The sequence below is a fragment of the Dama dama genome, chromosome 26, assembly GCF_033118175.1.
Source record: "Dama dama isolate Ldn47 chromosome 26, ASM3311817v1, whole genome shotgun sequence".
In the NCBI taxonomy this organism is placed as follows: Eukaryota; Metazoa; Chordata; class Mammalia; order Artiodactyla; family Cervidae; genus Dama; species Dama dama.
In genome coordinates, this window is record NC_083706.1 from 48,873,344 (window position 1) to 48,898,566 (window position 25,223).

General features: G+C 43.2%; 1 protein-coding gene and 1 long non-coding RNA gene across 6 annotated transcripts in view; one reads left to right on the forward strand and one right to left on the reverse strand.

Moving 5' to 3' along the window:
• The window catches only part of TULP4 (TUB like protein 4), a 187,568-nt gene that overhangs the window by 139,945 nt on the left and 22,400 nt on the right, over positions 1 to 25,223 (forward strand). For all 3 annotated transcript variants that reach the window (XM_061130428.1, XM_061130427.1, XM_061130429.1), the window contains exons 5-7: positions 15,096 to 15,276; positions 17,124 to 17,258; positions 19,652 to 19,818. In XM_061130428.1, the coding sequence (XP_060986411.1) occupies positions 15,096 to 15,276; positions 17,124 to 17,258; positions 19,652 to 19,818 (483 nt within the window). The remainder of the gene's footprint in view (positions 1 to 15,095; positions 15,277 to 17,123; positions 17,259 to 19,651; positions 19,819 to 25,223) is intronic.
• Positions 14,481 to 19,601, reverse strand: LOC133047270 (uncharacterized). 3 transcript variants are annotated; one of them, XR_009690705.1, is made up of 5 exons: positions 17,454 to 19,601; positions 17,176 to 17,251; positions 16,191 to 16,396; positions 15,364 to 15,551; positions 14,481 to 15,218 (listed from the first exon to the last, which is right to left on the reverse strand). It is a non-coding gene; the product is annotated as an uncharacterized LOC133047270 (long non-coding RNA). The 3 variants fall into 3 exon arrangements; XR_009690703.1 differs by having other exon boundaries at positions 15,090 to 15,218; positions 15,414 to 15,551; XR_009690704.1 differs by having other exon boundaries at positions 15,090 to 15,218; positions 15,414 to 15,551; positions 16,191 to 16,425.

A 25,223-nucleotide genomic window follows, 5' to 3' on the forward strand; every position in this document is an offset into this window, starting at 1 on the left:
AGATATGAGAGGGGTGAAATCTTTGCCTCTGGCCTCCATCCTGAAGATTTGTTGTTTTTAATCTAGGAAGAGAGATTTCTTCTTTTCTTTGCTTTTGAATACAAATTGTAGATAGATCCCACTTCCTCTTAACAGCTGAAAGTAAGTTTTTCGCAAAATGTATATACTCCCTTCTGATCCTGCTGATGTGATCTGTGAGCCACCAGAGTTTTTACAACAACTTTAAATGCAGACAGTACCATGATGTGGACAACAACATGAAAAATCACTAAAAGTACCCTTTGTGCCTCTGTGACATCTATGAAATGAAAGCTGGTTTTTCTGTACATAATTTGTAAGAAATATTGATATGACTTTTATTGCTCATTTGGAGTAGAGTCAGGACTTGAGTGATACAGCAGGATTATTCAAGGGGGTATTTCAGTGCAGGATTAGTTTATTTAATTGTAATAATCTTAAAAACAAAATATTTAAATCATCAGTATACAGCATCTTTTCAGAGATACTAATTGATGAAAAAGGAACTATTATGATACTAACATGTGCTTAAAGCTTTAATGCATTAGTCAGTGGAAAAGAATAACTGTTCATTTAATTTTTAAATGTAAGGTTATGAAGTACCAGCATGCAAGTCAAGTAGATTTGCGAACTCCTTCAAAGTATTCCAAGTAATAAATGATTCTATAGGGTTTTTTAATTCTATAATTTTTAAAACTGATTATAAAAAATTCAGTAACTTCAAAAATAAGAATAAAGAACATATATTTATCACATTTGTTATTTTATTCCTTTATTCTTTTTTTTTCTGTGCTATATTTAAGGCAGATCCCAGATCACATGTCCTTTCACCCATACTTACTTCAAAATAAATCTCTTCAAAATGTGAATTTCCTTCCATAACCACAGTGCCATTATCTGTCACAACCTCCTCCTTACTTGAAGAAGGTTCTTATCAGATTGAAGTAAATGATTTGTCTGGGGCTTGGATTGACCATGGCTTTAAAGGAGGACATCTGTTGTGTCCAGGAGATGGGTGTTTATTCTCAAGTGTCTCTGTGTCTTGCACTGTAAGATCAAAAGTGGTTTATAAAGGAAACTTTAAAAAGCAACATAATGTTGGTGGGAATGCAAACAAGTACAGCCGCTATGGAAAACAGTGTGGAGATTTCTTAAAAAACTGGACATAGAACTGCCATATGACCCAGCAATCCCACTTCTGGGCATACACACTGAGGAAACCAGATCTGAAAGAGACACGTGCACCCCAATGTTCATTGCAGCACTGTTTATAATAGCCAGGACATGGAAGCAACCTAGATGCCCATCAGCAGATGAATGGATAAGGAAGCTGTGGTACATATACACCATGGAATATTACTCAGCCATTAAAAAGAATTCATTTGAACCAGTCCTAATGAGATGGATGAAGCTGGAGCCCATTATACAGAGTGAAGTAAGCCAGAAAGATAAAGAACATTACAGCATACTGACACATGTATATGGAATTTAGAAAGGTGATAACGATAACCCTATATGCAGAACAGAAAAAGAGACACAGAAATACAGAACAGACTTTTGAACTTTGTGGGAGAATGTGAGGGTGGGATATTTGAAAAGAACAGCATGTATACTATCTATGGTGAAACAGATCACCAGCCCAGGAGGGATGCACGAGACAAGTGCTCCGGCCTGGTGCACTGGGAAGACCCAGAGGAATCGGGTGGAGAGGGAGGTGGGAGGGGGGATCGGGATTGGGAATACATGTAAATCCATGGCTGATTCATATCAATGTATGACAAAACCCACTGGAAAAAAATAATAATAATAATAGAATAAATATAGAATTAATACAACTCAGAAAAAATTAAAAAAAAAAAAGCAACATAAATCTTTACATTTTCAGCTAAAAACATGATGTTGCCACCATAGTTTTATAAATGAAAAGTAATTTACTGATATCTGACATATAGGAAATGACTCTCTCATAAGTGAGACCCACTCATTAATAGGGGAAAAGCCAGACTTAATAAAACCAAAATAAAAGGAATCACAATTTGGTATTGGCAAGGAATTTCTTATTCACTGTAAGAAAACGTTTTCCTCTGCCGGCTGTGTAAGTGCTGGTTTTGGGGATGAGCCTGCTCCTAGTCCCTTCAGTAGTAATCATAGGAACTCTACAGGCCTTAGCTTTACTCTGAAGGCTTGGAAGACATTGTGCTAACTCAGTGAGAGAAGCACATGGAAATCTCTCACACAAGCTCTTGTACTTAAATTATTTATTGCTATTACTATTTTTAATCCACAGGTTCACTAGAGTAATTACTCAGTGAACCAGTCTTATTCTGGAGAAGAGACCCTTGATGGAGAGTGAACTGTAAGCAGGTTAAAGGCCCTGGGAGTAGAGATCCTGCCTACTTGTGGAAACATAGCTTTGATGTTAGATTTAATCTGACCAGTGGAAAAAGTGATTCTCCTTCCTCCTTTCCCATTTGATTTTCCCATGACTTTTTAGTGGTGCATGTACTAAAAAAGTACTGTAAAAGGGAAGCTCATCTTTATTTTAAGCCTTGAACTGAACATATATAGAAATGATTCTTGCCAAAAACATGCAAGGAGGATGTAAGTAATAATTAAGGAAAATAATGGAAACATACTCAGGAAAGGAAATCAGGAGATGGCCTCCACCCTTTATGGCTATCTTTATACTGCTGTTAATATTGTTTAAAGTTTTTTGGATTTTGCTTGTGTGTGTGTGTTCTGGATATCCTATTGAGCGCTTCATAGGAGAAAATAATATTTTTTTAGAAAAAGTAGGCCAGACTACTGTGTACTATTCTGTGCTGTCTTGGTTGAATGACACTGGTAACTAAGATGTTTAAAAATTAAGTTGCTCTTTGTTATCTCTGGACTCAGATCATTGAAGAATCACTGTATAGGACACTCGGTATAGGTGAATTTAAAATATACTAAATAAAAACTTTCTTGAAATTTTTCAAGTTAAGAATGAAAGATGGGAGGCAGTTATTTGTGTGTGCTGGCTGTTATTAAATATGCCATCTAAAGAATGTGTTCAACAAGAGTGATGTTAGCAGAATGGCAGAATAGCAAGCTCTGGAACCTCCTTTCTTCAGCACATACCAAATCAATAATATACTGACCAATTCCCTTTGTGAGAAATCCAGAAGCTAGTTGAGAGGCTTCTGTACCCCTAATGTGTTATGAAACTGGCCACATCAGAGCTGGTAGAAAAACTTGATTTGCCATAATCACTACCCCTGGCAAAGTGCCATATAATTGGGAGAAAAACCCCAGCTTCAAGCTCTCCCTAGGAAGAGGAGGAAAGAACTGGATCATATGTCCAATGTTCTGATTTGTTTTCTGGGTGTGGCCTAAGCCACTGGCTTCTGTCTCACCTGTCTCAAAGGGCTGATGGAACACCAGGGGCCACTGAGAAAAAAGATGACAGTTTGAACTAGCATACTCAACACAGCCCCTTCTCCTGGCCCAATACAGAGTGAGCTGGTGAGGAAACCCCAGATTTCAGCTACTACATTAAAAGCAGGGGTTAGGGAAGAGTTGGACCATGTATCCAGTGTTCAGATTTCCTTAGGGCTGCCCAGGGGACTGGCTTTTGAATTAGCACTGACAGGACCCAGCATACTCCATACATCTTGGGGTCACTAAGAACAAAGATGGTGGTTTGGACTAGTATGATGGTTGGAGTGACTTCCAGAATCACTGAACAGGCTGAGTAGTGAGGGTCTTCTTTTTTACAAGCCTGGTCCATGAAAATTGGGAGAGGTGGTAATTTCGTCTGATGCACTGACACCTACATAGAGAGTCAAGAAAAATTAAGAAACAGGGAAATAAGTCCCAAACAAAGGTACAAGATAAATCTCCAGAAACTGACCCCAGTGAAATGGACATATAAAATTTACCTGACAAAGAATTCAAAATAGCAGTCGTAAGGATGCTCAGTGAGTGAAAGAGAAAATGCATGAACCAGGTGAGACTTGCAAATGTTTTTAAGTGTTTTTTCAATTAGAAATTAAGTAGCCGATGTGTACGATAACTGAAATGAAAAAATACACTGGGGTGTTTCAGCAGCAGATTAGATGAAGCAGTGGAAATAATCAGCAAACTTGAAGATGGATCATTGGAAATTATTTAGTCAGAGGAGAAAAAAGAAGTGAAAGCATGAAGAAAACTTGAGGGACTTGTGGGATACCATTACATTGACCACTATATGTATTATGGGAGTCTCAGAAGAAAAGAGGCAGGGGGAGGGGCCAGACTGTTTACCCAAAGAAATAATTGCTGAAAACTCCCCCAAAAGGGGAATAGACATACAGATTCAGTGATCCTCATGGATTCCAAAGAAGATGAACTCAGAGAAGTACTGACACATACCATAATCAGGTCATCAAAAGTCCAAAAACCAAGCAGATTTTAAAATCGGCAAGAAAAAAGCAACTTGTCTCATACAAGGAGAACTCCATAAAGCTATTAGTGAACTTTTCAGTAGGAACCTTGCAGTACAGAAGGGGATGTGACTACATATTCAAAATGCTAAATGAAAAAACTGTCAGTCAAGAATACCATACCCTGCAAAACTGTACTTCAAAAGTGATAGAGAGATAAAGGCTTTCCCAGACACACAGAAGCTAAAGTAGTTCATCACCACTAGACCTGCCTTACAACAAATGCTTAAGGGGAATTAAGTTGAAATGAAAGGATGGCAAACAACAATATGAAAGTATAAAACTTGCTAATGAATGTATACACAAATGCAGACTTTTGTTACTTAATGGTTGATGGATATATCACTTTTAGTTATGATAAAACTTAAAAGACAACTATTAGAAATGACTGTGTCAATGAATACGCAGTGTAAAAATATACAAATTGTGACATCAGTAACATAAAATGCAGTGGAATGAAATAATTAGAAGTAGAGTTTTTTATGCAACTATAGTTGTTTACGAGTTTAAAGTAGACTGACATTAGCTATAATTTCTTTCATGTAAGCTCCATGTGACCAGAGAAAATACTTCTAGATGATATGCAAAAGAAAAAGAAATCCAAGCATATGAATATAAAAAAATTCAATGAAACACAAAGGAAGATAGCAAGAGAGGAAGAGAGGGACAAACGAACTAGGAAACTGACAGAAAACAGTTAACAAGATAGCAATAATAAGTCCTTCCCTATTAATAATGACTTTAAATGAATTAAACCCCCTAATAAAAAGACACAAAGCAGCTAGTCTGCTGAAAAAAAAACAAAAACAAGATCCAGATGTATGCTTCCTGTAGGAGACTTACTTCAGATTGAAGATCATATATAGGCTGAAAGTGAAGAGATGGAAAAAGATATTCCATGCAAATGATGACCAAAAGAGAACAAGGATGACTGTAATTATATCACACAGAATAGATGTTACAAGAGATAAGGAAAAACATAAAGGCAAAAGGGTCAATTTACCAGTAAGAAATAACAACTGTAAGTATATATGCATACAACAATAGAGCACCTGAATATACAGAACACTCAATTATTATATAAAGCAAACATTGACACAACTGAAAGGAGAAATATTAGAAATATTAAGGTTGGTGAAAAAGTAATTTTGATTTTGGACCATGAATTTAAAATCATTACCATATGTAAAATAGATGACCAGTGCAAATTCGATGCATGAAGCAGGGCACTCAAAGCCAGTGCTTTGGGACAACCTAGAGGGATGGGGTGGGGAGGGAGGTGGGGGGGGTTCGGGATGGGGGGATACAGGTCACCCGTGGCTGATTCATGTCTATGTATGGCAAAAACCACCACAATATTGTAAAGTAATTAGCCTCCAATTAAAATGAATTACTTAATTAAAAAAAAAATCAGGACTCAGCAAACTGTTGGAAAGCATTTTCTGCCTCCTGCTGGTTGTGGAAGTATTTTCCCTGAAAAGGTTGTCAAGATGCTTGAAGAAGTGGTAGTAGGTTGGCGACAGATCAGGTGAATAGGGTGAGTGAGGCAAAACTTCATAGCCCAATTCATTCAACTTTTGAAGCATTAGTTGCGCGACATGTGGTTGGGTGTTGTCATGGAAAATTGGACTCATTCTGTTGACCAATGCCAGCTGCAGGCCTTGCAGTTTTTGGTGCAGCGCATCCATTTGCTGAGCATACTTCTCAGATGTAATGGTTTCACTGGGATTCAGAAAGCTGCAGTGGATCAGACCAGCAGCAGACCACCAAACAATGATCATGACCTTTTTTTGGTGCAGGTTGGCTTTAGAAAGTGGTTTCAATCTTCTCAGCTAGCCCCTAAGCTGGTCATCACCGGTTGTCATGTAAAATGACACTTTTCACCGCATGTCACAATCCAATCGAGAAATGGTTCATTGTTGTTGTGTAAAATAAGAGAAGACAACACTTCAATGCAACAATGTTTTTTAAAATTTTGGGTCAGCTCATGAGGCATCCACTTATCGAGCTTATGGACTGGAGCTTGCCAGGCTTCTCTATCCACGGGATTCTCCAGGCAAGAACACTGAAGTCGGTTGCCATGCCCTTCTCCAGGATATCTTCCCTATCCAGGGATAGAACTCGCATCTCTTTTGGCTCCTGCATTAGCAAGTGGGTTCTTTACAACTAACACCACTTGGGAACCCCTTCACCTTTCCAGTTTGCTTCAGACACCTTAGTGGTCGACATTGAGTTCTTCAACAACTTCTTGTGTATTTGTAAGAGGATCAGCTTCAATGATTCTCTCAGTTGGTCGTTGTCAACTTCCAGTGACCAGTCACTGCTCTCCTCATCTTCAAGGTTCTTGTCTCCTTTGCATGGCTTCTGGAACCACTACTGCATTGTACATTCATTAGCAGTTCCTGGGCCAGATGCATTGCTGATATTGTGAGTTGTCTCTGCTGCTTTACTACCCATTTTGAACTTGAATAAGAAAATTGCTCAAATTTGCTTTTCGTCTAACAACATTTCCCTGGTCTAAATAAATATAAAATAAACAGTGAGTAATAAGTCATTAGCAAAAAAAACCATAAAGTGAAAAATGCACATTAAAATGATGTATAACATAACCACATTTAAGAATGTATTTTAATATCAAACAGCAAAGTTCAACAATGCAAAACCACAATTACTTTTGCAGCAACCTAAATAGACAGCAATACATTAATGTGGGAGACTTCACTACCATTCTCAATACTGGATAGAACATCCAGAGGGAAAATCCATAGAGAAACAGTGCCCTTTGACAACACTGTAAACCAAGTAGACCTAACAGATATGTTTGCTTTTTTTATTTCAAACACTACATCGTTTATTTTAATAATAATTATATACATAGTATAATATGTCACATACTGCTTGCATCGGTTCTTTGGTGCTCAGCTTTCTTTATGGTCCAGCTCTCACATCCATACATGAGTACTGGAAAAACCATAGCTTTGACTAGACAAACCTTTGTCAGCAACGTAATGTCTCTGCTTTTTAATATACTGTTGCTGGATCATATGGTAGTTCTATTTTTAACATTTTAAGAAACCTCCGTCACTGTTCTCCATGGTGGCTATACCAATTTACATTCCGAACAACAGTATAGGAAGGTGCCCTTTTCTCCACACCCTCTCCAGCATCTATTCTTTGTAGATTTTTAAATTTTTTATTAATTTATTTATGGCTGTGCTGAGTTTTCATTGCTGTGCAAGGTTCTTCTCTAGTTGTGGCGAGCAGGCTACTCTCTAGCTGCGATGCAGGGGCTTCTCATTGTGGCGGCTTCTCTTGTTGCAGAGCACAGGCTCTAGGACATGCGGTCTTCAGGAGTATATGGCATGTGGGCGCCATAGTTGCAGCTCCCAGGCTCTAGAGCACAGGTTCAGTGGTTGGGGCACACAGGCTTAACTGCTCCGTAGCATATGGGGTCTTCCCTGATCAGGGATTGAGCCCATGTCTCCTGCATTGGCGGGCGGATTCTTCATCACTGAGCCACCAGGGAGGCCCTGTTTATCGAGTTTTTGATGATGGCCTTTCTGACTGGGTGTGAGGTGATACCTCATTGTAGTTTTGATTCGCATTTCTTTAAAAGTGATGTTGAATGTCTTTTCATGTGCCTCTTGGCCTTCTGTATGTCTTCCTTGAAGAAACATCTGTTTAGATCCTCTGCCCATTTTTTGATTGGGTTGTTTGGTCTCTTGGATATTGGGCTGCATGCGCTGTTTGTAAATTTTGGAGATTAATCCCTTGTTGGTTGCATCATTTTCTCCCCTTCTGTAGGTTGTCTTTTCATTTTGTTTGTAGTTTCCTTTGCTATGCACAAGCTTTTTAATTAGGTCCCATTTGTTTATTTTTGTTTTATTTCCATTACCCTAAGGAGATGAATTGAAAAAGTTACTGCTGTCATTTATGTCAGTGAGTGTTCTGCCTATGTTTTCCTCCAAAAGCTTTGTAGTATTGGGCCAGCGTCACCCTGATACCAAAGCCAGACAAAGACACTGTAAGGAAAGAAAATTACAGACCAGTATCCCTAATGAACATAGATGCAAAAATCCACAACAAAATACTAGCAAACCGAGTAAAATAGCTCATTAAAAGAATCCCACACAACAATCAAGTGGGATTTATCCCTGGGATGTGAAGATGTTCACCATATAAAAATCAATCACTGTGATACACCTGTTAACAAAATACAGGATAAGAACCATATGGTCATCTCAGTAGATGCAGAAAAAGCATTTGACAAGATTGAGCATCCCACCTCCCTCCTCTTCCCCTCTCCCACCCTCCCTTTAAGATGCCCAGTCATGTCTGCACAAGTAGAAGCTGAGGTCAGCTGCTTGCCATGCAGTAGTGATTCCTGGGTAAAATCTGATCTCACCTCCTTGACTGGTGTCAGCTTCATTGGTGTTTGACGGCAGCCGCAGGCGCTGCTGGACGTGCCCCATCACTGCACACCCTGACCTCTGCTGTTGAGTCACGAGGCTTTCAGTCTCTTCAGACCAGGAAGTCATTTCCTCTTAGCCCTTTTGTTAAGGAAGTTTATTAGTAGCCACAGGAAAAAATGACTATTTCCACATAATGAGAAATGTATTTAAATATTTATTGAAAGATTTGGAGCCTTTTGAAACAGGAAAGGATTTGAAAACTCATCTAATACAACCATTTTTAGATGAAGATGAGAACAGTACTCAGGAAGGCAAATGATCAATTGAAAGTGACATAAGTAGTTAGGAATCAAACTAGAACCAGACCCCTAGCAAGCCAACTCCCAATTCTGAGTTCTTTGCAAAGGAAAGCATGTTTCACAAGTAGACTTAAGACGATCTTCAGCAAACAGGCCCAGCACATTTCATCCAGCTCCAGAGATCTGATAATGGAGCTGTATTCCTGAACCTTTTCTCTCTACTTCATTCCATGTGTACTTAAGTATATTTCAATAGCATACTCACAGTATAATCCTAAATGTTCAAAAGGATATATGATGAAAAGTTCCCTTTCTCCCCACTACCCTCAGCCACTCACTTCTGTCCCCAGAGGTGATCGGTGTTTCCAGTTACTTGTGTGTCCTTCCGGAGGTATCCTAGTTAAATATGTTTTTAAATTAGTCCTGTAGTCAGACTGTTCCCCTCCACTCCCCAGAAATAATGTGTAGGTGTCTTAAAAGGATGAATAAACTTTAAAATGGAACCTGCAAGATTTGGGGAAGAATGTTATAGCAATGAAAATTATTTAATGTTAAATTCAGTACCTGAGGTGGATAGACTATCTCCTTCTCTGAAAATCTTTAAACATATAGTGGGTTCTCTTCTTTATGGGTTAGTTTATAAGCACTTAACCTGCAGTGAGGAGATGAAACGACTTCAAAATTACATGTTTAGCCCAAAGATACAAATTTTTATTATAGCTGTTTTGGGCTAGATTTCTTTCCCATGTTTATCAGAATAAGTCTTAAAATGGCTGTTTTAGAAATGGTTATTAGAATCAATTGTGAAGTTATATTTTATCCTTTTTTTTTTTTTTGAACCAGGAAATACTCTGTTAATCAATTGAGCAATTCTGTCCTTTACAAATGTCTGATGTCAGTGACTGAAAAAATACTAAAAAATATTAGTCACAAAATGCTCAAATCTGGCCTTGAAGCACATGTGAAAGCTAGTGTTTTGAAGCTGACAGGGAGGTCTTTTCAGAACAGAAGTGTTACTTTGGTGTATCTCAGGACAGAAGATTCCTGCCAAGGCGCAAAGGGACGTTACTCCGCCTCCCTCCCCTCCTCCTTCCACAGCTGTGCATGTAGGCACTCGACACCAGCTACAAGCATCTCTCAGAGGTTTTGTGGGTTTGGTTCCAGACCACTGCACTACAGTGAATCAGATACATTTTTTGGTTTCCCAGTGCATACAAAAATTATGTTTATACTATACTATAGTCTATTAAAAGTATGCAGTAGCATTATGGCTAAAAGAAAAATTGTATGTACTTTAATTTTAAAATACTTTATTGCTAAAAAAAAATGCCATTATCTGAGCAAGTGGTAATCTTTCTGTTGGGGGAGGGCCTTGTCACAGTGTTGATGGTTGCTGACTGCTCAGGGTGGTGGTTGCTAAATGTGGGGGTGGCTGAGGCCGTTTCTTAAAGTGAAACAGCAATGAAGCTTGCCACATCAATTGGCTCTTCCTTTCATGAACCATTTCTCTGTAGCATGCAGTGCTGTATTTGATAGCTTTCTATACTGAGGAGAACTTTCAAAATCAGTCAGTTCCCACAAGCCCTGCTTTATCAACTAAGTTTATGTCGTAGTCTAGATCCTTTGTTGTCATTTAAATAATCAAGTTTACCATCTTACATGGACCTGGTTTCCCAAAAGAATTACAATAGTAAAATCAAAGGTCCCTGGTCACAGATCACCATGACAAATATAATAATGAAAAAGTTTGAAATACTGTGAGAATTATCAAAATATTACACGGATACCCAAAGTAACCAAATCATGCTGGAAAAACGGCACAAACAGCCTAGCTTGATGCAGGTTTGCTACAAACCTTCTTTTTGGTTAAAAAAAAAAAAAAAAAAAACCAATATATGCAAAGTATAATAAGGTATGCCTGTAGTCGGAATTTGTAATAACTTTGTCATCCTCTCCCCCAGCTTTAAATCACAAAAGCAAATAAATGGGAAAAATCAACTCCTTTTGTGACTAGTTCATGTGCTACTCGTTGAACTCTACTGCATTTACAGAAGCATGTATTTTTATAGTTGAAATTTCCTAACGTGGTCTTTATTCAAGAATTTAGGTGAGGACCAGTCTCCAGAGATAAAGGTACTGATGATATATCATCACTGGTTCCAAAACATAAATCTTTTGAATGCTTTTCTGTCTTCTTCCTGTGGCTTAGTTCTTTTTAAATTGCTGGTGATAATTGTGTTACATTTTAAAATGATTACATCTAAAAATAGTTTAGAATGGAGAGATTGTATGTGAATACCACAATTTTTTAAAAACATTGCCATGGTATTAAACACTGCCCTGAAGCAGCATCCCCTGTCCTGAGGGACAGCCAGTGAACCCCAAGGGCTGGCAGGTTTCTACCACCTTTGGTTCTTAGGGTACATATTACAGAGGGAACATTATCTCCACCACTCTGTGAAGCCTGCAGTCCAGCAGAAATAGTAGGGGAAATATGAGACAGAAATCTCAATTATCCATAACTAAAAGTGTTTTGGAGGCCAGTTTTATGGGAAAATTTGAGCATTGATCTAGTTAAAAGAAGAAAAGAAAGAAGCTGTTCATGTGTAGGAATACTTGGGCAAAGGCAAAAGCCTTGGGCAGAAATTCATTTACTGAGAGTCACTGAGCATCCACTGGTGACTGGCAGCAGGTAAGAACCTATGGCTGCAGACCTGCCCTCAGGAAGCTCATGGTACCATGGAAACAGAGTACTGTGGGGACCATGGCTGGAGTGAGAATAATTCTGTGTGGTGGGTCTTAAAAGCCTTGACACGTGATGTCTGAGCACCTGCTACATACCAGGCCCCTCACTGGACACTGGAGATAAAGCACAAACCACAGTCTCTGCCGGCAGAGGACCTGCTGTGTGTGCTGGCCGGGTACAGGCGAGGTCATGCACCTCATCGGGGACAGGTTGGCTCTGATGGGCCTGGCCTTTAACACATCCGGGGCTCAGCGGCTGGCAGGCAGTTGGAGTGTGTGAGTCTGGAGCTTAGGGGAATGGCCTGGACAGGGAGCACGCCAGGCCAAGGACATGACTGTGACCTCCTAGAGAGGGGAAAGGGTCTGGGCCAAGCCTAAAGGAGGAGACCGAGCCTGGGCAAGAGGAGCCGGACCAGTCTGTCCAGAGGCCCAGAATTAGGGAGGAGAGGCTGCAGAGACTGATGCTTTTGCCCATATGTGTATTCAGTATTGTTTAGAATTTGCTGTCTTGTTCCTTTGAAGTGCTTGGCTCGGAGAAGCTTTATCTCGTTAAAAGTGATTAAGCATGAAAAGAACTTGTAATAGAAGAGATTTTCAGAAATCTGATTTTACGTCATATCCATGTTCTTCAGTTATCTGACATACTTGCTCCGAAACAGGGTAACTTCCTCCATCGCTGCTTGACAACTCGAGCGTTAGGGATGCCTTTTTCCTTCTCCCTGATCTTAATAGTGCATTAACTTCCAAGAGAGCTGCAGTCGGAGTTGAATAATGTTGGGGAATTTGGAGGCTGGTTTTCTTGTCCTCTTTTGTTTTAGTGTGATGTTGAACACTGAAAACTCATTAAGCCACCAGTCCTTCATTCAGGAATTAGATGGTGTCTGTTCTTCTCCAAAATGGAAAAATGTGTTACTCAAATGATGCTTCATTTCCTCCCTCCCTTCACAGGCGCTGCTGTATGTCATCCGAGGACAGGCCCTGGGGAGAGCGTAGTGAGAACAGACACGGTCCATGTCCTCAAAAACTTATGTCTAGCATGGGAGTCAGACAGATCAAATAATCACACAGTAAGATACAAGAATAGTGATGATCATCATGCCAGTGGAGACTGTGGGAACTACAGTGGAAGGGCCCAGGGAGCTTTTTGAGTTTGATCCATTTTAATTCTGGGTACTTGAGAAGAATAACTGTTTGCTGTTGGCTGCTCATGAGCTATGGTTATGAGAAACAAAGTCATAAGTGGTGAAATAACCCTTTCACATACTCCGAGGTATGACGCTGCCCTTCAGACATGCTTGAACAAGTGAGTGAGGATGTGGGAACTGGAGAATAAAAGCCTGTATCCTGGGATGTCGCTTTAGAGGACTTCCATACATCTTCTTCCTCTGAAATATGTAAATTGTAGTTGAAGTTACAAGAGGTCACATTTCATCTTCATCTGCACTGCGGACTGCTCAGGAGACACCTGCTGTCTCCGCCTCCCCCTGCCCATGTCTTATGAGGTCCTTGTGGACATGCTAGTAGATACTCATTTTCAATGTTGGTAGCCAAGAATTCAACTTTTCCTAAAATGACTTTTACTGTGTTCCTAGTACAACTTATCTCTTTTTGCTGTAAGCATCATTCAGTAATGATTCATCACGAGCCCTGAGGGAAAACTGTTCCAGCTTTCCTTTTTTTTTCCTTACTTTCCAGTCATTAAAATGTAGCTCATGTTTAAAGGAATGTTTGATGGACAATTGGTTTATCTGAACAGCTCTGTAAATTCTGTCAGCTTATTACTATTTAAATGAAATATATCTTGTTTTGCAGTTAATCTATCTTAATCATCTGGATTTATGCCCTAAGATTGCCTTCTGATTGTCACTGACTTTAACTTATTCATGTAACCGTAAATACTTATTTAACGTCCACTGTACCCAAAGCTCCTGTTAGGTCCCAGGTACAGCTATGGACAGTCTTTGACCTCCAGAAGCTCAGTGTCAAAGTCTTAACAGCAGAAAGAGGCATGGACCTAAAGAGTCGTAAATAACTTTCCCTTTATGTGAATCCTGGTCCTTCTAGGTAGATAGCCCTGGCTTGACCACTTAATGACTTTGTCAACTTACTTGAGCTCTGTTAAGTTGTTTCTGCATCTATAAAATGGAAATAACTTGGGTGGTTCTCACAATGAGTTGCTGACGGTTAGAGAATTCTCATTAGACACAAAAGATACAAAGATTTCAGTGCCAGAACACACAGGCACTGCAGGGCCCAGCACACATAGTAGGAGAGAACACAGGTGTCCTTAGGGAGCTCTGCTTCCTGGGCTCCAACGGGCCCTTCAGGGCCACCCATCGGAATGACGCCTGTCAGGGGCTTCCAGCAGCTGTGAGCGGCTCCTCTGCCGCTCTGATGGAGGGCGCCCACCATCCCCTCCCACCCCCGCACCCAGCCTTCCTCTGCCTGCTTGTGCTTAGCCCTGGCTGTGTGCCTACTCGCACCCCAGCACACACCTGAGTGTGTGCTAGGGGCAGGTGACTGAGGGGACCCCCAGGAGCAGCCCTCAGTACACAAGGCATCTCAGCTTCATGCCAGCAGTGCTGGGGCTTAGCTGCCAGAATTATTCAGACAGTCGATGAGGTAAAGTTTGTTAAAATTGTGCTTAGTACAAAGTAAGCACTTAATATATTAATACCATTAATTTACTATAACATTATTACTTAAATACATCAACCCCATTACTATTCTCAGTGAAATGGAACACAAGATAAACCTGCTTACATACACTTGCATACGATGATCCTCTGCTACTGCTTTTTTTTTTTTTTAAAGAAAAATAAGAGAATATTACCTTCTTCTTGACCCCCGCTCCTCCAGTTGAAAAAAAAAAAAAAGCAACCCACAAAATGTGACATGGTAATTTTGACATTATTTGAAAGCGTCCACATAACATATGTATTACAGCACTAGTCCCCTTTCGCTAATAGAGGCCTAAAATTCTCTTAGTAAGAGCCAGCTAAGTTTCCGCCACTTTATGCTTTGTGTATCCCTATTGCTTAACTGATCTCTTCTTCCAGTTCTCAGGTATTCTCTCCTGTGAATACGTTGAGGTGGGGTGGGGCCACAACCGCTGTCCTCGCTGCCCGCCCATCAGGGGTTCCGCTCCTCTGCTGCAGGTACTGTTTGGCACCGCCGATGGGCAGGTGATCGTCATGGACTGCCACGGCCGGATGCTGGCCCACATCCTCCTGCACGAGTCGGACGGCATCCTCAGCATGTCCTGGAACTACCCCGCCTTCCTGGTGGAGGACAGCAGCGAGAGTGACACCGACTCGGACGACTACTCCCCGCCCCAAGGTGGCCACGCGGGGAGGGCAGGAAGGAGAAGGACCCCTCCCCATGGGGGGACGGGGCGGCCCGCCACAGCGCGGTGCCTGGCCGTACCGGGCGGGGTTCTCAGCAGAATGCAGGGCAGAGCCGACCCAGTCTCTGACCTGGACGGACCGTCACCTCGCTGCCATCCCTTTTCGCAGAATCACTGGTCTGGTGGCTTGGCCCTCCACTGGTTTTCCTAGACGCAGAAAGAGACTGACGGCTGTTTCCGTCCCTGGGGTGTTGTGAGGACTGGGGACCTAGTGAGAACAGAGCTGCAGGAGAAGACTGCTGTGCGGTTCCCGCGCCCTCACCCATAGTGTCCAGGTCCATAAGCTCCTGAAGCCAGGGAGCCTGGCTGTGCGGAAGGGCTTAGTTCTGCCCGAGACGCAGGCCAGCACAGTGGGCTGGACGCCATGTCCCTGCCTGTTTATTTCAGGCAGGTCTTCCCTTGCTCTTCCCTTCCCTTCCCTCAGTTTAGAAGAACCCACTGCCCTCACCCCCCGCCCCCCCCGCTCCCCCCCGCCTCCAAGCCTTGCAGTGATGTTAGAGTAGAGTAGATGACATCTGACTTTGTGAACATTTGGCCCAGTCATGATAGATGGTTTCAGTCCCTTGGTGGGGTGATTTCAGGTTCTGCCTCTGCCCACCACCCTAAGCATGCCTGAGGCCCCAGAGCAGAAGCCTTGGGGGTGGGTGCTGGCCTGGCCGTCCCCACTGTCAGCCCTCAGCGTGGCCCCCCAGGGCTCTGACTCTCTCCCAAGGTCCCATCCCTGCTCCAGCCCCTCTTTTTAAAGGAGACTGTGTGATGAGTAGTGGAATGGAAGGACTGCCGATGTCATTGATCAAGTTGGTGTCTTTCAACACTGGGCTCAGCATACTTTTAAAACAGAACTTACTGCGTTGAATGCACACTTGCTTTTCCCCTCTTACTAGGGGAGAAATAGGGTCCAGAGACCAAGGTGATGGAGCACGTCCAGATGAAGTCTAAGAGCAGCATTAGTTCCCAGCTACATTCTAACCAGTTCCCCTCCTCAGAAGCAGTGGGGCAATTTGAAGGAGATTGCAACTTGCCTTTCAGAGAGAGCAGGGTGTTCCTGGTGACCTTGGGAATTAGAGCACAGAGGTCAGTACCTGCAGCATCATAAAGTAAAGCAGAGGACAGTTATTACAAGACCCTCTGCAGGTGGGCTGAGCAGGGTGAGTGAGCAGGTGTCAGGCTGACCCACTGCAGGGGGTGGATGCAGAGGAGCACCCCTCAGGGCTCCTTCCTTAATACACATGCGTGCGCACACACACGTCTCCTCACACTCAGGCACAGTGGGCATCAGCCACAGCCAGCCTGCACCTCCTCCAGATGTGGGGTCTCTTCCTGTAAAAACAAAGAACTCACGGTAGCTGCTCGATGCCTGTAACATTCAGTGAAAGTGTGTCCAGTGTTGAAAGGCAGCTTTCATTGCACCAGGATTAGGAAAATGTTTTCATCCTTGCCCCCATCCTCCTATGGCACGTGACATTAAAGTAATTCATGTTTGCACATCCCCAGAGACACGCAGGTTGGTAAACTCTCAGCAGGGTATCCAGAGCCCAGGGAGCCCTACCCGGTGCCCGCACGGCTGCTGTCCCCACCGCCTCTCGTCCCGGGCTCCCCCCGTGCTCTGTGTGGTTAGAGCCTGATGCTGTGCAGCGCCGCCTTCCTGGGTGACCCCCCAGCCCAGGGTCTGGCCTGCACTGTTAGCAGTTTCCAGGCCTCCGCAGGGCTGCACATGCAGGCCTGGGTTCGGGTCACTTGCTCGTTGCCTCATTTTCACCTGGCACTTCTGTTCCCACAGATGGTCCGGCAGCATACCCCATCCCAGTGCAGAACATCAAGCCCCTGCTCACCGTCAGCTTCACCTCTGGAGACATCAGCCTGATGAACAGCTACGACGACTTGTCTCCCACCATCATCCAGTCGGGGCTGAAAGGTACGGAGCGGCCTGCCTTGTGAGCTGGGCGTTCCTCCCAGGCCTGCTGACCCCCGGCCCCTGCAGTCCCCTCTGCCAGGCTTAATGGACTCTGTCCGTTAAGGTCTTTCCTCTCGCTCCTCTGCTTGTCCGACCAGTCGATTCCTGTCTAGCCTCATCTTGAGGAAGCACTCCCGACAGTCACTTCGTCCTCACCTGCCCTTCTTAGGCGAAGTAGTCCTCTAGGATGGGGAGCACTCGCCTGCAGACAACACACAGGAGCCGCTGGGGTTGTGAGGGTTCTTGAGAAGCTGGTGGTTGTGACAAACGTGTCAAATGGAGGCATCTGTGTGAAGGTCAGCAGTGAGTGGCTGATGGCCTCCTGAAGGGCAGTAGGAAGTGGTGTCTCAGGAGGAAATTGGGGTCTGTCAGCATTCTGAATGTTGTGAAATGTGCAGTTCAGGAAGTCTGATGAGTTCTCTGGAAAAGCGGTCTGTGTCTTCAGCGCTGGACAGTGCAGTGCAGAAGCTCCAGGGCGGTCTCTGGTCCCCATGTTCAAGGGACCTGCTGTGATCTGAGTGGAGGTGGGGCAGGCCGGAACCTTCGCTTTCTTTTCCCTTTCCTCTTTCCCTCCCTGTCTCTGGACACATGTGCACATGTGCGTGCGCACACATCTAATGGCTAATAGATGAGTCATTAATGTGGCCGTCTAAGGAAGGGACGGGGCCGGGCATCCCTGATAACTGCATGCCTGTCCTGTGGCTCAGGCCTGGTTTATGCTCAGTATCAAGGGGCCCACGCTTGTCTCTGCATCCTTTTATGTTCCTGGTTATATAATCTTCAGAACAAGAAATGGCATTATTCTTATGAAACTTATTCTTTTCAAAAGAATGACATACCTTTGGGAACTGCAGCTGTCTCAGTGTAATGTTATAACTGCACCAAAGAAATCCCTGCGCATTTGCTCATAAACGTTTGGACTAAGATCCTTACTCAGATATCGCCGTCTAGCAAACAGCTGCCTCAAGCCCGCAGGCTTCCCTGTGTTACCTGTTGAGCATCCTTTGAATGGCTTATGTGTCTGGGCCCGTCCTGCGGGGGCCACCACCCACTTACCCATTGGGAATAACCTGGACGAACTTAACCCAATACTTAACCTTATTCATACCTGTCTATAAGAAAAAGGAAAATCCTCTATTTACTGATGCTTTTACTGTCTCCAGTTTTAGAGATTTTACCATGTTGTGTGTGTCCATAACTGCTTCCTCTCAGCCCTCTGCTGGGTCTGTCTCTAGATTCTGTCTGCAGCTGACTTGACAAGCAAGCCCTCAGTCCCCGGGTTCTGGAGAGCTGTCTTCTCCCAGGACTGCTTTTCAGTCTTCCAGGGAAACTGGGGAACTTTGGTGACCTCAGAATGTGCTTGGTGTTGATGTCAGAATCAGTGCCACATGTGAATAAGAGAGAGCTGCCATGATCACGGGTGGAGCTCAGGAAATGCTGAAATCTAGACCCAGATCTGAAACCAGTCCTTGTCATGGGGGTGCACCTTTCAACTCCAACCTCTCTGCAGAATCAGCCACGGACTTCCAGATTTCAGGGATCTCTGGATAAGCCAGATCCAGTTTTAGGATCTTGAGGGGGAAAAAGCTATGCTATAAATCTTACTGTTCCAGCAGCTTGTTTCACCAGCAAGAATAAGTGAATTGCTCACATTGGAATTAGACACACACAACGTCTAACAGCCGTTTCTTCTAGGTCCTGAATGGCTCGTAGGTGAGCATCACATCTCTGTGACAGTCTGTCTGACGACACTGCCATCCAGCAGAGGGATCGTCTTCTTTCTGAGACCCCACATCACATCATCCAGTTGCTGGGTGAAACTCAAGGCCTTGATATGCAGACCTGTCCTTTATCCGAACTTCATCTGTCTAGTAGTGCACAGAACATCGAATGAATTAAATTTAGGCTTTGCTCTTGATTTGCATTTCACTTGGAGCTTTTGTAAACTTCTCTGAGTCCTCCCTGGGAGTAGGGGTCACAGCAGAGGGAAGGACACTCAGGATGGACAGTGGTGGGTTCTCTGATCTCACATGCACTCTCGTAGTTGTGCCCTTCTCATCGTGGAAGTGCTGCTACTGCAGTTAGGTGTATCATGTGTCATTTTCTCCTGGTTTAGGTGCGTTTCATGGGAAACTGCAGTCCCCACCCATGTGATGAACACTCCCCATCCATGTAATGAACACCTGTGTTCAGAGTCTCCGTTGCCTTCATGAGAGAAATGTTGACGCCGTTGTATGTGCTCAGTGGATCCATTTCTGAAACTACTTAAATGAGAGTTCAGGACGGACACAACCAACCCCCCCATCCCGCCCCCTGCCAACTCATGTTGACTGTCTCCCTCTTTGTCGTTTCAGAGGTGGTGGCCCAGTGGTGCACGCAGGGAGACCTCCTGGCAGTTGCTGGTATGGAACGCCCAAGCCAGCTCAGTGAGCTCCCCAGTGGCCCTCTTCTGAAGAGTGCCATGGTCAAGTTCTACAATGTTCGTGGGGAGCACATCTTTACACTGGAAACGCTTGTGCAAGTAAGGACGTGTGTTGGACACACGCGGTGACACCAGTGTGTTAATTTGCCCCCAACTTCCATTAGGTACTCATGAACTGCTTCTACTTGTTGTAATTATCTTTGGCAGACTTTAATCTTTTGTTGACCTAAATTAAATCATGGGGTATAAACCAGAAGAAGTAAGGGAAAAAGAAGTTTTTGCCTTTTAACCAAAATGTATCCATTTCCATTCCCGAATGGTGGACAGTGAGTAAGCAGAGTGAGCTAGTGTTTATCATCATTCCAAGGTAAAAATCAGCAACTTGCTGAGAAGTAAATGGTGCATCTTCATTTATTTACTCTGATTTTGTTTGTTATGCCAGTAGTATACTTTTACATTTAAGTAGTATGCTTTTACATTAATTTAAATTTTACATTTAAATTATTGTTAAACAATAAGTAGAAAAGCTTAAAGGTCTTTAAGAACATGTGGACCCCTTTCTGTTTGTTCTTATTTCCCAGAAATCTGTATACTGCCTCATTTCTGGTCTGGATCAATTATAGTGGAGACACAATTCCACTCTCATGGAGGTATAGTGGAGACAGGTCTGAGAGTGAGTTGACGGTTGATGGGGGTGATAATAAACTAGGGACTTACGTTCTAGTCTGACCCAGCTCATCAGAGAGACAGGTGTGCCAGATTTCAGGAAATTTATAGTTGTGTGTGTGCTCAGTCATGTCCAACTCTTTGCAACCCCATGGACTGTAACCCACCAGGCTCCTCTGTCCATGGGATTCTCCAGGCAAGAATTACTAGAGTGGGTTGTCATTTCCTCTTCAAGGGTCTCTTCCCTACCCAGGGATCAAACCTATGTGTCCTGTGTCTCCTGCATTGGCAGGTGAAGTCTTTACCACTGAGCCACTTGGGAATCCAGATGCCGGCGCTAGTTATCTAAATACATATATTTTTAGTTGTAGTAAAATACACATTTACTGTCTCAACCATTTTTAAGTGTATTGCATTACTGTGTAACCAATCTCCACAACATTTTCATCATGTAAAACTGAAACTATGCCTTCTTGTTCCTATGAATTTGACTATTCTACATACCTCATGTAAGTGGAACCATGCAGTGTCTGTCTTTTTGTGTCTGGCTTATTTCATCCACATTGTAGCCTGTGTCAGAATTGCGTTCCTTTTTAAGGATGAAGAATATGCTGTTGTATGTGTACAACTACATCTTGTTCATCCATTCATCCATCAGTGGATGTCTGGTTTTCTTCCAGCTTTTGGCTATTATGAATAATGCTGCTGTGAACAGGGATATACAAATATCTCTTTGAGATGCTGCTTTCAGTTCTATTGGATAAATGCCCAGAAGTCGAATTGCTAGGTTATATGGTAATTCTGTTTCTAACTTTTTGAGGAGCTTCCATACTGTTTCCACAGTGGGTGCTCCAGGTTACACTCCCACCAGAAGTGCACAGAGACCCCCCCACATCCTCACCAGCTTTTGTTTTCTGGCTTTTTGGTGGTAGCCATCCAGATGGTCATGAGTTAGATCTCACTGTGCTTTTCATTTGTGTATCCCCGATGATTAGTTACATTGAGCATCTTTTCATGTACTTCCTTAGAAAACTGTCTGTTCAAGGCCGTTGCCCATTTCCTAATTAGATTGCTCGTTTTTTGTTGTTGAGTTGGAAGTTTTTTTTTTTAAGATGTTTATTGGTATTAATTTTATTTATTTATTTATTTATATAGGCTGCATTGCATGGCATGTGGGATCCTAGTTCCCCAACCAGGGATCGGACCTGAGCCCCTTGCAGTGGATGTGCAGATTCTTAACCTTTGGACTGCTGGGAAAGTCCAAAGTTACAGGATTTAAATGTATCTTTCAATGATGTAAAATCATCTGTGAGCAGATAAGCATATTTGTTCATCTGTTCAAGCATCAAGCAAACATATTTTGCGGGGCTCCTGTGCAGCTGGGCCCTGAGCTCAGAGCTCTGAGAGCTGGGGTATAGAAGGTGATACGGGAGCCAGTCAAGGTAACGAGCTGGAATCACGCCCCAGCCAGAGAAGGGCAGTGTAGTTTTAAAGTGAAATTGAACGTTGCCCAGGCCACCTTTGCAACCCCTAGAGGCAGAAGTGGTACAAGCTGCCTGATACTAAGAATTGGAGAGATTCATGTAGCAGAAAGATGAAGAATCGAAGGAACTTAGGGAATTGGGAAGAAGGTTATAGAAATGGGCAGCCACGGAGTTGGAGTGGGAAGAAGCTCTGTGACCTGAGAGTGGCAAGAAAAAAGTCATAATCAGGCATTTTCAGAAAGAAGTGATAAACACAGGGTGGGAAGCTGCACTTGGATAGGAAATTCAAACTCCTGCTTTAGAAGTGAAGTGGTTCCAAGTGATGAGGCAAACCCAGGAAGCACTGAAGTGGAGCAGAGTTGAGGCCGTTAGCAGGAGGCCAGTGTGTGTGGAAAAGTAAATGGAGATACTGGAGTCCCTGTGTGTTTGAGATTGAAGAAGAGGTTACCTTGCTTACACAGTAACTGTGACCGTACTGCCAGTCTATTTCCTGGAACTTAGTATAGGTGCTCAGTAAATACGTGTTCAGTGGATTGACAGATGGACAGTTACGGTTTTTTAGTTCTTTCTGTTGAATATTTGAACCAATAGGCTGTGTGCCCTCAATCAGATCTCAGGCTAGCTTCCTGTCTCTAGGCTAACTGAAAGACAAGTAGGAGAGCTTGGGAGCTTTCAGCCCTTTCTGACTTAAGATCTTTTATGTTTATTAGAGTGTTTGTGAATTGAAGTGCTGAAACACACTCCAAGGGCACTGGGCATCGTCCATGGTTCTGTGCAACTCAGGGCACCTTTCCCACTGGCATTGCATCCCCCCTACAGAGACTGTCCTTCACGGCCATTTCAGCTTGGGGAAATCCATCGTCTCTGTTGTCAACACTGTCATGTCCTTTGGTAAATCTGCCCAAAGACTGTAGCCCCTCTTCTGTGTGAACCTTCAGGGTGCTTAATACCTCTGGCACATATTACACTTTTTTTGTTTACTTGTTTTACTTTCTTAAAGTCAAAGACCACAGTTTCTCTATTTTTCTGATCTTCACTGTGCTTAGAATGCAATAGAGGCTCGACAACCTTAGCCATTTGCAAGATCGCTCATCAGCTATCACATGAAACTAGCATAGATCCTGAGTTTAAGCCATTTGAGGCTCAGGGATAAGAGACAGACTGGCTATCTTATCTATCTTTGGAGAAAGATATTCACATAATGTCCCTGCATTTTAATAAATTGTTGACTCTTTTTTCATTTGAGGGTGTGTTTCAGCCATTGAAAAATTGCCTCAATGATATACAGTTAAATAATGATGCTATTAAAAACCAAGTACAGTATCGATTGTGTGTGGCAGCAGCTTAACTGTCGTCTGTAATGATTCTAGAATCACGTGTCTGTACTGTGCTGTTCAAGTTGTCCAAAGGCAGGAACATTTTTATGGCAGGAAGGAAGTTAGGCAGCTTATTGGGCTGTTTATAAAAAGAACGAAATGCAGTTTAGATCGGATAATTTATTTCCAAGTTAATGAGATTGTAGGTTATTGCGCACAAAGCCAGTGCCCGGCACAGTCTGGTGGCAGCCTCGCTTTAAAACCGATTCTCCTGAGTTACTCACAACAGCAAAGCCTGAGGCTGATGCTCTTAGAAGGAAATACACTCTAATTCATTTTCCTTTCCTTCCTGCCTGTCATACTTTAAAAGTCTATGGTCCATCTCACCAGCTGCTATCTGTGACCATCTTATGTAATTGGGGGTTCCCAGGTGGCTCTAGTGATGAAGAACCCACCCGCCAATGCAGGAGACGCCACAGACGAGAGTTCGACCCATGGGTCAGGAAAAGCCCCTGGAGGAGGGGATGGCAACGCACTCCAGCATCCTTGCCTTGGAAATCCCATAGACAGAGGAGCCTGGTGGGCTACTGTCCATCGAGCCGCAAAGAGTCAGATATGATGGAACTGGCTTAGTATGCACATATGTAATTGTGTATCTGATCATCTGACCACAGTTTGAGGGTTAGCATCACTGACTGGAGTTCAAAGGCTTCAGTAATTCAGATCAGTGTGTTTTTGTTTGGTTGGATTGTTGGATTTTGGGGATTTGTGTGTTTTAGCTTTATGAACTTTTTCTCTATTAAAGGCAGATTGGTGGAATCGCCTTATATTCTGTAAGGTTCAGGTATTGATGTAAGATATTTGGGTAAAAAATTAAAAGGGGAGAAAGTGTGAAGTGAGTGAAAGATAGTGAAAAGTGAGTGATTATGGTCGCTGACTTTCTGTGCTCTTGAAGGAGACTCCTTTAGAAAAAACTGTACTTGCCTCCTTTTGTTGAGAATTAACTCTGCCTATTCTCACAAAGCTGTCTTAGGCATGCTTTTCCCATTGTTTGCTGTAAATAGATGAAAAAGTTCTTTCTGGGGTTGTCTGCTTACAAAATTCAAGAATGGTGCATGTTCTTTTAAAATGGAGCTTTGGGTAAATGAGTCCTGAGCCAGCTTTTATTACTGTGGCTTAGTTTTTGGTCAAATCATTGTAACTCAATATTCAGAACTGTCCATGGCACCAACCAACACAGTTTTATGGTGACTAGTCACCACCTTGGTCTGTTTACAAGTGAACTGTTCTTGAAGGCTTTCCTTCTGTGTACATGCCTGCACAAACGTTGAATACCCCCTTCTGTCCGGGGCTCTGAAACATTTGAAGTGTATTTTCTCTGAAAGAGATACGTACCTTCTTAGGGGGAGCTCAGGCTTCCTTGGTGGCTCAGTGGTAAAAGAAAAAAAAGTCTGCCTGCCAATGCAGGAGATATGGGTTCAATCCCTGAGTTGGGACCCTGGAGAAGGAAATGGCAATCCACTCCAGTATTCTTGCCTGAGAAATCTCACTGATGGAGGAACCTGGCAGGCTGTAGTCCATGGCGTTGCAAAGAGTCAGACACGACTGAGCGACTAAAGCACAACAGAACGGAGGGCCGATGATTGGGTGACAGGAGGCCCCTCTGACATTCCCGGGGTCTGACTCCCCAGCAGGGCCTCACCACCCAGAACCCACGTGACGGGGTGGCCACCTTCTCTCTCTCAGGCCAGTGTAGCTGGTTTGAACCTTCTGTGGTCTGTTGACTCTAACCGTGCTTGAACAGCTCATCTTTAACAAGGGAAGGACATCCTGCTTTTTTTTTTTAATTCCCCTTAAGTTTTTAGGGGCTTCCCTGATAGCTTAGTTGGTAAAGAATTCGCCTGCAATGCAGGAGACCCCGGTTCGATTCCTGGGTTGGGAAGGTCCACTGGAGAAGGGATAGGCTACCTACTCCAGTATTCTTGGACTTCCCTTGTGGTTCAGCTGCTAAAGAATCCGCCTACAGTGCAGGAGACCT